Raw genomic sequence first — 13,772 nt, forward strand, 5'->3', positions numbered from 1 at the left:
TTCTTTGAAAAATTTTATGTAAAAGTCATACAATGCAGCCATGCACACATTTGTAGAAACATGATCATCTGCAAGACAATCACAAGAAGAAAGTTCATAGACATCTGAGTAGAAAGATGACATTTTAAAGATGCCAAGTCAGCAATCAGATGGCTTCCAGTAAGGAGAATAAAGGACAGACATCACCAGTGACTTCTGCTAAACAACTAGTCCTGCATTTCTCTTTCCTAGGATTAGTTGTTACAGGTTTCCTTTAGTGATGCCTGAGATATCTGAATATGGTCAGTTTGCTTAATGCCACTCTAGTTACCAAATTAATTAGGGAGAAATAGTGCATTTTACATTAGTAATACTTTAATAGCACAACATAAGAGCTCAAAATCCAAGAATCAGTCAAGTGTGGTGCACACACCTTTAAGCCTGATACTGGGGATGTAGAGGCAGGTGGATCTCTGAGTTCCAGGTCAGCCTGGCCTATAAAGTGAGTTCCATTTCAGGTTGTACTATGTAGTTAGGTCTAACCTCAAAAACATTATTGTTTTCAATGGTGAACTCTCCATACTTTAAGGTTCTTATGTTGTCACTGTGTGTGTGTGTGTGTGTGTGTGTGTTTTCATAGGTGTTTATTCAATAGTCTGGGGTTTTTTTTCAACTAAATTTTGGGGCTTGATTTGATTTGGTTTTCGTTTGAAGTCTTCTAGTGCTACTCACGCTGGTCTAGATTCATAGAAGTCATTTAACTCAGCTCCCTAAGGGCTGACATACTAGGTATTTGCTGTCATGTCCACCTGTCCTTCTTAAAAGGTGCCTGAGATGAAAAGAGGACCAAAAGTTACATTATGTGCACCCTTTTCAGACGTAAATACTATGGTAGCAAGAACAATGGAGGGATGCCCTGAGCAATAAGAAAAGATGTACATCCAGGACGTATGATGGCCTGTTATCTTAGGAGAAGTCTGTGAGGAACAACCAACGTGAGGAGGCCTATTACAGTCAAGGGTTTAGAGAGTATGTCTCACATGGAAACCTGCCCTGGTGAGGGTTGGCCAACAGAAACCGGGCTATCTAAATTGGATACAATACATTGTATCTCTGTCCAGAAAGTCACTGTAGAAACTTTGTCTCTAATTGTTGTATCCCTACATAGTGGAGATAGTGAAGATATTGAAGACCTGTCAGAATAAGGACTTTAAAAACTGCCCCCTTCAGACCTAGAACAACACCATCACAGACAAGCAGAAATGCCATTACAGCTCGATGTCAATTTTATTCTTCACATCAATTGGTGCTGTCATCAGTACATTGGACCACTGTTGGTGGAGGCTTCTAGTTGGTTCCCAGCCACCCAGACCCCAAATAATCACACAGAAATTATATTAGTCACAACAATCTTTGACCAATAGCTTATGAATACTTTTACTTAACTCTTACATCTTAAATTAACCCATTTCTATTATTTACTACTTTATAAGGGGCTTGTGCTAACCGGTAAGATTCTGTCCAGTGTCTCCTTCAGCTGCTACCTGGCATCTTTCTGACTCTGCCTTCTTTTTTCCTCTATCTATGCTTGGAATTCCTGTCTTGTTTTATTCTTCACTGCCATTGGCCCAAAGCAGATGCTATATTAACTAATGGAAATAAGACATATTTACAACCTCCAGAGGGGAATCCCACATCAGCTCACTTTTCCTGGGGAAAAGCAATATGCTAATAGAATTTCCTTTGCCATGCCCTCCACCTTTTAAAGCAGGGGTGCGGAAGGGGAGTTGAGGGAATAAACACCTGGGGAACTATTTCCTCCTCACATGTGCACTGCAATAGATACAGAGGGGCCTGAAGGAAAAGCATGACCTCTCCTCACCTCTACACAGAGATCAACCCTGACCATGGGCAGGAGTCAAGTAATGAACTAAGCAAGTGACTGACCCATTCACAGTTTGGGACAGGTGGACGGTTCTTGTTTTTGTTGCTGTTTTGTTTGCTTTTATCTCTCTGGGTGACTTAACTGAACCAAAAAAGATTCAGGTCCACAACAAGAGGGACACAATTCTTAAGCCAGGTGTTCAAATACTAGAGAAAGTGACTAGTAAATGCAGGGAAATAGAACTGAAAGAAACACAGATATACAAACACACAGATCCACACAGTACACACACACACACACACTAAAGACAAGCAGTGGTCACTACCGCATATTCATACATGTGAAAGGACATGGAATCTAGAGACATCCCACAAGGTTCTCAGCCCTGAATCAGTGATCTTGTCAGACCTTTCTTCTGTGTAAAAAGAGAAAGCGCCTTAAGCACACTTCCCTCTGGACCTGATAGACTAGGTGACATTCTGATTTGTTACCTTTTGGGGTGCAGACATCAGACTCCTCTGAAGTCTTAGGCATCATTTTATCAAAGATAGCCCTGGAGACCTGGAACGAACCCAGGTGACACACAGCCCCTAGGACAATGGATGTCAACCTTCCCAATAGTGTTATCCTTTAACACAGTTTCTCATATTGTGGTCACTCCATAAAAATTTTTTTTTGTTCCTTCACAACTGTAATTATGCTAGTGTTATGAATCATAGTATAAATATCTGATATGCAAGATATCTGGCATGAGACCTGTGACTACTTTGAAAAGCCTCTTGAACCCTCCAAAGGGTTGAGACCCATTAGTTGAGGACCACTGCCCTTGGAGCTCCTTGGCCACCACAGCCTTCTCTGTTCCGAGGGTCTCTGGTGTCTTTAGGTCTGGCTCTGGGAGCTTGGTCAGACTTTTAGAAATGTTGTGGGGTATTCACCAGAGAAGACTGCTCAGACATGATTTAAGTTAATAGAAAGTCCTCATTAGCAGGTCAGCAACCACACTGGGTATTGAGACCCAGTGTAGCACCAAGCATTTCTCAAGTAGAGCTTTAATGCCAAAAAAATCATGTTCTGGGTGGACATGCTTTAGTCAAGAGTGATTAGCCAGGACTGCGAGTACAGAAGTCAGAAAGCAAGGTCAGTACATTCAGAGACTGTCCCTCAACTATGAACTTGGATGGATTAGGCCTTTGTTTTAGTTTTGGCAGGTAGTGCTGTCTGTGTGCTGAGTTTTACAGCATGAATGACACTTTCAACATGGAGTCAGTTGTGCTAAGATATGTGACCCTGTTACAGTTACCAGTGATTTCTATTAAACAACTGGTCCTCAGTTTCCATTTACTATTATTAGTTGTTGCAGGTTTCCTTTAGTGATACCTGAGATATTTGAATATTGCATGTAATATACGCAAGAGTGAAAACACCAAATTATCACTAAGGAGTTATGGTTGCCCTGTTTCCTATGCTAGGGATGGATACATAGCCATGCTCTTTTCCAAATCTCTGGTTCAAGTAGTTCCTTTAAGGGCAAATCCAACCAGATCACACCAAGAGAAACAGTACCAGTTGATAAGAAAAAGCCCAAGCAACAGTACAGAGTGAAAGACCATGAAATGCTGTGTCTGCAGCATCCTGATTCATCTGGTAGAGGCTGATAGAAAGGGAGAATGGTGGCACCATACGAATTCTCATGACTTCTCTGGAGCATCTTCAACCTGAAGCAAGGAAACACATCTTTTGAAGGGTCTCAGGAGAGCCTGGATCAGTTCTCCTGTGTGCCCTGTACCATTCATCACCACCCACAGCCACCCTCACTTGAGGGTCATTCAGTTTCCTCCTCCATCACTTCTGGGCTCTCCATCCTAAATCCCCTACTGTCTCCCTCCTTCTTTCCCTTGTCCCAGAGCCCCAGACCAAGCTGCAGACCTGGGAATTCAGAATAAAGTGGTGATGACTAGCTGCTTCCTGACTCAGGGCCTGATCGGAGGGGCTGAAGAAGGGAGGAACTTCTATCCAGAAAGGGCCCTGGTTCCTGGTTTATCCGGGCCTTGAGTGGGGTTCCAGACATCATTTCTCGTTCATTCTAAAACTCTCAAAATCTGAGCATGGCATCACACCTGTGGGTATGACTGTCCCTGCCCCACCTTGTCCATCTGAGCAGCCCAGATAGGAGCTGTAGACTCTAGGAGGAGCTTAGTTTCATTTGTCTCCAGTGGGGACACTGCTCCATTGGTTCTGGAGGCTGCTGCTACTGCTTGATTTGTTTCTATTTTATGTGTATGAATGTGAAACTGAAAGTCTTTAAGTGTTCTGTGTGACTGCCTGGTGTATGTGGAGCAGAAGGGGCTGGGTCATCTGGACCTGAAACTGTATGGTTGTGACTACCCTGTGGGTTCTGGGAATGAAACTTGGGTCTGATGCATGAGCAGCAGGTAGCCATGCCACCTTTTTAAAATCTTTATTTATATCACTTTATCTTTGTCTGTGGGGTGGAATCTTATTCCCTCTGTACATTGAGTGGGACTATGATGTTCATTTGTGTTCCTGTTGTCTCCTCATCTGCATAATGAAATCCTCCTGATTAGGAACCTGCTGTGTTCCCTCCTCCTTTCCCACTGGTCTGTATAATGATCCCTGTCCTGTCCAGGCTCAGGATACACAAGCTACTGCTAGCAGGTGACATGAACTCCAGATTTCTTGTGTTCTAGCTCAATAAAATGCTCAATAAGATGAGGAACAACAATAGGACTCCAGTAATTCACTTTTGCTTCTTCACTTTTCATCCTCCTGTCCCTCACCCTGCTTCCAATACAACACACAGTACCTGTCATTGTTAAGAATTTTCCTCAGAAAACATAGAAGAGAAGAAGGGAGTAGGGAAGGATTATCAGCAAGAGAGCGATCTTAGGATTGATGCCCATGGATGAAGACTGGTTCACATCTGGAGTAGCGGTTATTGAGGCTGAAGTGGAAACACAAGTTGAGTCTTTGACCAGACCTCAAGTCTGAGGAAATCTCACGGTAGCTTCTGGGTGCTCAAGTAATTCAACAACACAAAGTTCCACCACCGTTGCTGTGGATAACTGTTTAGGTAAACGGGTCCCCTGACCTCAAAAGACTCATGCAGCTATGTTAGGAAGAGCAGGATAACTGAGTCCTCATCTTTCCTGCTGGCAGGAGAGCAGGCATGAGGGTGACCTTTGAGGATGATGACACGGAAGAAGAAAGATCAGGTGAGATGAAAAGCAACAGTGAGTCTAGAATGAGGAAAAGGCCAGGAAATAGACTCAGACTGTGACAATCAGTGAGAACCACAGAGAGTAAACAATGTACACACAATTAATGAGATAGGAGAGGGTGAGAAAGAAGTGACTGGTGGAATAAATGACCATCAGCACAAGAACTCATGGTGCTTAGATTATTGCACACCCCACTGCATCCTTCATCTGCCTGAGTTTCCACCCCATCTTCCCAGTTACCTGGAAGCTCCAGCTTTTCTTCACAGTGCGACTTGAACTCCTCAAGCCATGTCTTGCAGTCCCCCTGTGAGGTCATTTTAAAGAAGGCAGTAAGATCCATGTTATTCTCCCATATGTCTTTCAACCATCTGGATCCAGGGTCAACTTCAGTCCACTCTCCAGTGCTTGAGTCAACATGGACCATTTTGTGTCCATTGAGGCCAAAGTCCCAAAATCCATTGAAAGGTTCATCTAATTCATGTCGACAACACAGCCTGGCCTGCAGAGAGAGGGGCTCTGTGCCCATTGGAAAAAGATCAGCCTCTGACCTTGATGAATCCTGTCTACCTACCGTCCTCCCTTCCCATCCTCTGACCTTACTGTACCTTCCACATTTTAGCCTTGGCACAGGACCTCTTCGGTGGGCCTACCAGAGATTCATATTTCCCTCCATGAAAGCAATGAATGTCCTAACTTGTCATAAATCCTCTCCTTTTCTTTAGGGGGCTATTGGAGGGAGGGACCCTTGTTCTTCCTGGTCGCCCGACTAGTTTATACCTGAAATAACCACACAGAAACTGTATTAATTAAATCACTACTCCATCAATTAGCTCTAGCCTTTTATTGGCTAACTCTCACATCCTGATTTAGCCCATTTCTATTTATCTGTATATCTCCATGTGGCAATGGTCTACTGGGAAAGATTGGTCACGTCTGTCTTTAGTGGTTCCATGGAGGCTTTCTGACTCTTGGTGTGGGAGAATTGTCTGTATTCTGTCAATCATGTTTTCAATAAATGCTGATTGGCCAGGCATGAAGTATAGGTGGGAAAACCAGACAGGAAGTAAAAATGATGGAATGAGAACAGGAGAATTCTGGGAAGGAGGAAGTTGATTCCTCCCACTCCTGCCCAGACTCCAAAGAAGCAAAATGTGAGCTGCCCTGCTGAGAAAGGTACTGAAACATGTGGCTAACATAGATAAGAACAATGGGGTTAATATAAGCTACAAGAGCAAATAAGTAGCATGAGCTAATGGGCCAATCAGCTTTATAACTTATGGAGACATCTGTGTGATTTTCTTTGGGGCTAAACAGCTGTGAGAATTGGGCAGTACAGAAAACATAAGCCAGCAGACCCCTCATGTTACAGACTCTGCTTTCTTCCTTTCAGAATTTATTCATGTCTTCTCCACCTACCAGCTACCTAAGTTCTGCCCTATCAAGGGCCCAAAGCAGTTTCTTTATTTATTAAATAAAATAAAATGAAAAGTAGCATATAGACAGAATGACCTCCTACACCATCTATTATGTTCTTTTATTAAATTGTAGCAGTGGGGATTGAACCTAGGACCTCATGCATGCCAGGCAAGCACTCTACCACTGAGCTAAATCCCCAGCACTATGGAGCCATTTGTTCTTATCTCTGATAGTATTATTCTCCTGCTTCATGTGAACCATTTGCTGTTTGAACAGGTCAAATAAATCTCGCAGAGTGTCAATCTGTGTTCCCCAGATCTTTGTGGTAATCAATCTATTTCCTAGAACACCATTGGGATAACAGTTGTTGGTACTGTTACAGTGAATAAAACACTTTTTTTTCAGTTGGCCTATGACTTCCTGATTCCATGGTCCAGTTGTTGGCTTTTTAACAGTGGAGTTGTAGCAAAGAAAAACAGCATCTGTGAAGGAAATATGCAATGAGGTTAGGGATGCCGAGCAGGGACACAGAGACAGTCTCTGCCTGTGGAACAAGAAAGTCCTCTGGAAAGGAGTCTTCTAAAAAAGAGAGAAATAAGTGTTGACCGAGGTTTCTGTCCTACCCTGTCCTGCCCAGTCTGGCAGCCATTCAGTCACAAAGAAAATCACACAGAGGTCTACAGTAATTATAAACTGAGTGGCCTAGTATCTCGGGTCTCTTATTAACTCTTATAACTTGTATTAGCCTATAATTCTTTTCTGTGTTAGCCACGTGGCTTCGTACCTCTTTCAGCGAGGCAGTCACACCTTGCTATCTTGCTTCCTCTTCAGCTAGGCCATGACTGTAGACTTAAACCCCTCTTCCCAGAATTCTCATTGCCCCGCCTCTACTTCCTGCCTAGTTGCTGCACCTATAATTTCTGCCTGGCTACTGGCCAATTAGTGTTTAATTAAAGTTCGTTTGACAAGGTACAGACCATTTTCCCACAGCAATTAGGTGAGTAAATCAATCAATCAATCAATCCCGGGCCAAGTTTCCACTGTGCTAAAAAAGTTTGTGTCCATTCTGTTCTCCATAGTGAGTTCTAGGACAGCCAGACTATAATGGGAGACCTTATCTCAAAAAGGCAAACCTTTTTGAGTTGTGTGTTGGTGGCACAGGCCTTTAATACCAGCACTTGGGAGGCAAAGGCAAAAGGATCTCTATGAGTTCGAGGCGAGCCTGATCTACAGATCTAGTTTCAAGACAAGCCAGGACTGCTTCACAGAGAAACCTTGTCTTGAGAAACAAACAAACAAAATTCTAGTCTACCAGGAGATGTGCTACATAAAAAAAAGAACACAAACCAAACTAAAGCTATGTGGGCTCTAGCTTGCTGCTCCAGTAACGATGCACCCCAGGTGTCATGCTTCTCTTCTGTGAGGTGATGGACTCTTGTCCCTCTGAAACCCTACTTCTGTGTGTGACCGTGGCCTTGGTCTTCAGCACAGCAGCAGAGAGTAATGAATACAGCAACTGTATCAGTATTGAAGTCTTCACAGGACAGACTGTCTCTGTTACACCTGCTCAGCTCTGTTCTTGAAGCTTGAAAGCAGCCAGAGGCAGTACATCCATGAAGAACATGGCTGGACCTGCCTATAGGACCCTCTGACCCAGGACAATCTGTCAGTCAGAGGTGTGAGTCCTAGGAAATGCCCTGGGTGGAGTTCATGGCAGTGTCTGATTGGAGAACGGCCTTGCTTGTGCAGTAGCCAGCCTGACTCAAGGGCAGGAGCCAACATGACTCACCTGCAGCAGGGAAAATACACTCTAATTCACTGGGCTCCTGGCCTGGCCCTGGGCCCTGGAGAGAGCAGCCTCTGGGTCTGGGTTATCAGAAGGCCCGTCAGGCTCCAGGCAGACATCATTAGGTGAGCCCTTTACCTCTAGGTTATTAGGTAGACAGGTCACAGTCAGACAAGATGTCCAGCAGTGAGACATCGCTGCAGGGACATGACAGGTCACTTGTATGTTGAAAGTTGCCCAGCAGGGAGAGACAAGGACTTTTTCTGACAGAATCTCTCCAGTTCCCCAGATGGTTTTGGAAACCTTACATCATCTAGAGAAAGTAACTCAAGTTAGTTCTGAAGTAAGCTGCCACCTCTTCCTCAGCAAGCACCTTGGGCCTTGAGGAGTGTCCTCTATGGACATGAAATCCATGGAATCCACAGGACAGCAATAGAGATATCAAGAGGCCCTAAAGCCAGGCCCCCTCCTGTCATTTCTAGCTGACCCAGATGTCAGAGGCAGCATAGAACTCACTGCTGCCTGGGAAACATGCAGCTTGCACAGTGCATTTGAACACACTCAGCGGGGGATGGGCACCAATACTGGTACATGGGGTATACCCTAATCTGGGGTCAGAAGAATGATGGAGACCAAATCTGCTGTCCTGTTCATCAGCTTGCTGCCCTCTGAGCCAGTTACACTCAATGTAGACTCGAGTGTTTAATGCAGGATAGGTATAGTAAGGTTTACCAGGTGGAAGATTTTAATGCCTACTATTTACAGAAAACGAAACAAAAGAAAACAAACAAACAAACCCCAAACGTATTCCTTCCTAAAGGAACACCATTAATTGATGCTGTTTCCCCAGGAGGTAGATTACATGGGCCTGGAATGCCAGGGCAGAGCCTTCCACATGTCTCTACCCAGTACCATTCCTGGAATCCACTATAGTCAGCCCTGGTTAGCTGAGGTGCTTATCCACAGAGTGTCCCCTGGTGAAAAAGAGGCTGAAAAGCACTTTGTGGATGGTGAGTGGGAAAGGCTATATGGGCAGGGAAGGGCACTGAGCCAGCTGCTGGTTGATGAGTCTCATGGAATTGAAGTTGAGATGGTGCTACAATGTTGTCATCCCAGCACTTCTCTCGCTAGACCTATAGAGCAACTCTAGACCTAGAGCAATTGCTGCAAATTCTTTAGTGTTGGCTATGATGTTAAGTACTGCAGTAAAACAAAGCAACAGCAAGAATAAAAGTGTAAAAAGTGAGAAAGAGGGTGGTTGTGGCAGCTGTGTTCCAAGAAGCATCCTTTGTCACCTGCTGGAATAAAGGGTGGAAAGATGGGAAAGAAGGTTCCAGGGCACTGAGGCTCAGGAATGGAGGAGGGCTCCTGAGGAATCCCCTGGGAAGACAGTCTTAAGAGCACAGACTGTCTTCAATACAGGGGAGCTGTATGAGCCTCTTGGAGGGGTCTGGCACTGTGCCCATCACCTCTGGACCTCCTGACTCAGCTTAGCCTTCCTGTGGACACCAGTATGACAGAATACTCATGGTGTCATGGTGACTCTTCCCAACTCCCCTGGATATGGTAATGGCAGGGCAAGGGACAGTGCCCAGCAGCAAGTGCCACATTTCCGCAGATGCTGCCTTTACTGAAGGTGCCTCCTTTCTGAGGGTCCTGGAGCTTCCCAGAGAATTTCTATAGCCAGTTCTTTCCCTTGCCCATCCCCTTCACACACACCTCTGGTTAAATCGTGGTAACTCACTGGCGGGTAGCATGGAGCACAAACAGATCAGCAGAACAGAGAAGCACAGAGCCATAGTGGAAAGATTGTTCTAGAAGGCTGCATTCTTTGTCACACCCTGAACAACAGGTTTAGTGACCAGAGTTGCAGTCCCTCACCCCACCCCGCTTCCTCCTCCTCCGTGCACTCCTCAGGTTAGACCAAGGCTACTCACCGGTGGGTAGCATGTACAGCAGACAGATCAGCAGAACAGGAAAGCACAGAGCCTTGGTGGGAAGACAGAGCACGGTTGCTGCATTCTTTGTCATACCCTGAGCAACAGGTTTAGTAACCAGAGTTGTGGAGAGAAGCAGTGAGGTCTCTGTGCAGCCCCGCAGAGGGTTCACAAAAGTGCCAGGCACCAGACTGTGAATTCTCAGTGGGATTCTGGGTGCAGTCACAGGACTTGCTCCAGAAACTTTTAAGCTGACTGCCAAGGCAGAGACTATGACCTAAGTGATGCATGCTGTTGTCCAATCCCCAGGCTCCTAAACCTCCTGGTCCCTCCCAGAAAACCAACCACGGCTCAGCATTCTAAATCCATGGCAACTGTCCCCGCCCAAAACTCAAAGTCCTTACACTTTGAGCAAGGGACATGTGTACCTTAGAGCAGTCATGTCAGAAGAAACTTGGAGTCACACCCAGGAGTTTCTCTCCGGAGTCTTTGACACACACCTCCTTTAGCTTCAGCCACACCACCAGTGTCCCCTCGCCACCCCCACGTCTGCTGTCCGCCGCTGTCTGAGTTCCCCTCCAATACTCAGCTGGCCCTTCTGTCCTTCCCATCACCTTCCCTCTTCCTGCATCTCAATCCCAGACTCATTTTCTCCACCAGGTTCCTTCCCCTCAACCCTGTCCTCCCTGCTCACGTTAATTGTTGTCCTGATTCTTGGCACAGTGGCCCAGCACTCCACATCCCCTTAGAGCCTGAGTCATTCTCCCCTCCCACACCTCCATCTCCTTCCTTTACCCCCACATCCCCACACAGGGAAGACAATTACTATCTTGTCAGCAAGGCTGTGCTTTTCTCCTTAACCCTGTGGCATTGGAATTTGACACTTGAACCTAAAAGCTTTAAAAAGTTCTGCAATCACAAAATTATTCCAATTAGGAACAGATTCTGGGGCCTAGAGAGATGGCTCAGAGATTAAGAGCTCTGACTGTTCTTCCACAGGACCTATGTTGGAATTCCATTCATTCTTCTGCATTGTGCCCTGAGCCTTAGGTGTGGGATATTTTGAGGAAGCAACCTTAGGAACTGGCTCCACAACTCTGCATGTTGATTGGCTGTGGTTTTCTATAGAGGTCTCCGTCCTCTCCAATGTGAGGTTTTCTTAATGGGGTGAAGAATGTCTTTGTCCATGTGTTTAAGGCCAAATGTTTATAAATTGCTGTTAGAGATTATGCTGGTTTAGTAAATCAGTGGTTGTGGATTCTTCATCAATAACTATGACCTCAGCACTGATTAGTTAGCTGTGTTTCCAGTGCCATGCAGACGTGATGTCCCTCTTGCTGAGCAGGTGTTAAGTTCAGTGACAGAGCTGCTGGTTACCACCATGGTATGTGTGCCATTTCTACACAGATAAGGGTTACTGTGGCATGCTGCTCACTGATGTGGTCCATGGGCATCAATTGATGGGGACTGTTAGATGTCCCCGTCCTTGGAAGCTTGCATGGCACCTTTAGAAAGCTAGTCCCTCAGGGAGGTGACTTTAAGTCAGTTTCAGCTCAGGGTCCTCTGGGTCTGTTTCAAAAGTGCATGGTGTCTTCAGCAATAGGGACTTATCTTTCACCTCTGGTAGTAGAAAGTAAAAAAACAATAGACTGTATGTTTTGAAAGTTTTTAAAAAGCCCTGATCAAAAACTCAAAAGAAGGCTTGTGTTGCCTGGCTGTGGTTTTTGTTAGGTAGTCTCTGGAGGGAACACCATCAGTCCATATAAAAAAAGTTAATTAAAACTATATATGTGTAGTCATACACTGAATTACATTAGTTACATTTTTAGGTAAATAGTTAGTAGCATGGCTCCTTGTGACTTTTCCAGTCATTACGTTGTTTTATTTTACCTCCTTTCCTCTTTCTGTATTTACCTCCTTCCACCTTCCCTAAGGAGACATCATTTTCTATATTTCCCTATCATCTCATTCCTATCAATTCTGATTCCCCTTTACCCTTCTCCCATCTTCTTCTACACTGACCTCTCTCTCCATCCGTAAGTCCCCTCTTCCCTTGTCCCAATCAGATTATTTAACTCTTAGAAGATCTTGCTAAGCTCACACTCAAGACTGCAGTTTTGCTCACTCTCATCCATATTACACTTTTTGGGTCCTCAGAGTCTGCAGCCCTCCTTTAACATGGATCCTCACTAGATTGTGAGACTCAGTATCTGTCTCCTGTTTTATCACAGTGACAATCAAGGGCATCTGGAGTTCCCAGACAAATAACCCTTTTCAGATATCTCCTCACACTAAAATAGGAGATTGGATCTACCTTACAGCGTCCCACAGAACAAAAGGCCATTAGAATCTGTCTGCATTTGACCCTGTCAAGCTCTCATAAGTACAACTGCAGTCAACTACAAGGCCTGCCACTGTGAATCCATCTGTCCAGAGTTAAGATGCTCTGTCCACAGAATCTCCACTCCTCTGTTCTTTTGAGCCTCTTGCAGATCTATTTCCTCTTCCAGGGAGACCTAACCCCCCAGTGGGTTCTCAGGCTGGAACTCAGTTGTCTTGTGTCTTAGTTAGGGTTTCTATTGCAGTGATGAGACACCATGACCAAAGCAACTTGATGAGGAATGGGTTTATTTGGATTCTGTATGCCCAGCTACAGTCCAGTGAGGAAAGATAAGCCTGAAACTCAAGCAGGGCAGGAACCTGGAGGCAACAGCTGATGCAGAAACCATGGAAAGGTTACTGGTTTGCTCTTCATGGCTTGCACAGCCTGCTTTCTTATAGGACCAAGACCACAATCCCAGAGATAGCAACACCCACAATGGGCAGATTCTTTCCACATTAATCACTAGTTAAGAAAATGCCTTCCAGGCTTGCCCACATCTCAATATTCTGATCTTATGGAGGCATTTTCTCAGAAGTTCCCTCCTCTCAGACGATTTCAGCATTGTATCAAGTTGACAAGAAACAAGCCAGCACATTGTGCTAGAGGGAAAGTGCTTTTCCCACCGAGCCATCTTACCCATGAGTGCTTTTGAGTTTGCTCTGCATCTTTGGTCTCTGCTTTCTTACCCCAAGATGCTCCCCAGTAGTCAAGACTCTCAGCTTTCTGAGTTCAATGATGCGATTCTACAACCTCTCTCCTCCTGTTCCCTTGATGTCCTAAGTGAGAACTCAGCTTTGAGAATTTATTAGAGACCTTTGTCCTTCTGTCAGATTCCATAGACTATTCTTAGACTGAGGTTGTCTCTCTAGTGATTGTCCCTGTTTTCAGGACTATTCAAAGACCAAAATGTTGTCATGGAAGTGTAGTTGGGGACTTAATCAATGGTTCTTTACTCATTTTATCTGTCTTTCTTAATGATGATATCAGCCTTCCCCAGAAAGGGAATTCCTGCCAGGCAGTGGTGGCCTATACCTTTAATTCTAGCACTCAGGAGGCAGAGGCAGGTAGATCTCTGTTGGAGGCCAGCCTGGTCAGCAAAGTGAGTTTCAGGACAGCCCGAACTGTTACAGACTGAAACCCTGTATCA

The 13,772-nt window shown here is 45.0% G+C and overlaps 1 protein-coding gene across 1 annotated transcript; it reads right to left on the minus strand.

The window, feature by feature from the left end:
• Positions 1-4,710: 4,710 nt before the first annotated feature.
• On the minus strand, positions 4,711-10,448 carry LOC146895799 (UL16-binding protein 6-like). Its single transcript, XM_085688273.2, has 4 exons — positions 10,243-10,448; positions 6,746-7,001; positions 5,344-5,621; positions 4,711-4,826 (listed from the first exon to the last, which is right to left on the minus strand). The coding sequence occupies exons 1-4, from the start codon at positions 10,334-10,336 to the stop codon at positions 4,711-4,713; spliced, it is 744 nt and encodes a 247-aa protein (XP_085544399.2). The 5' UTR covers positions 10,337-10,448.
• Positions 10,449-13,772: the final 3,324 nt, after the last annotated feature.

This window comes from Myodes glareolus, chromosome 1 (genome assembly GCF_982192425.1).
Source record: "Myodes glareolus chromosome 1, mMyoGla1.1, whole genome shotgun sequence".
NCBI classification, from domain to species: Eukaryota; Metazoa; Chordata; class Mammalia; order Rodentia; family Cricetidae; genus Myodes; species Myodes glareolus.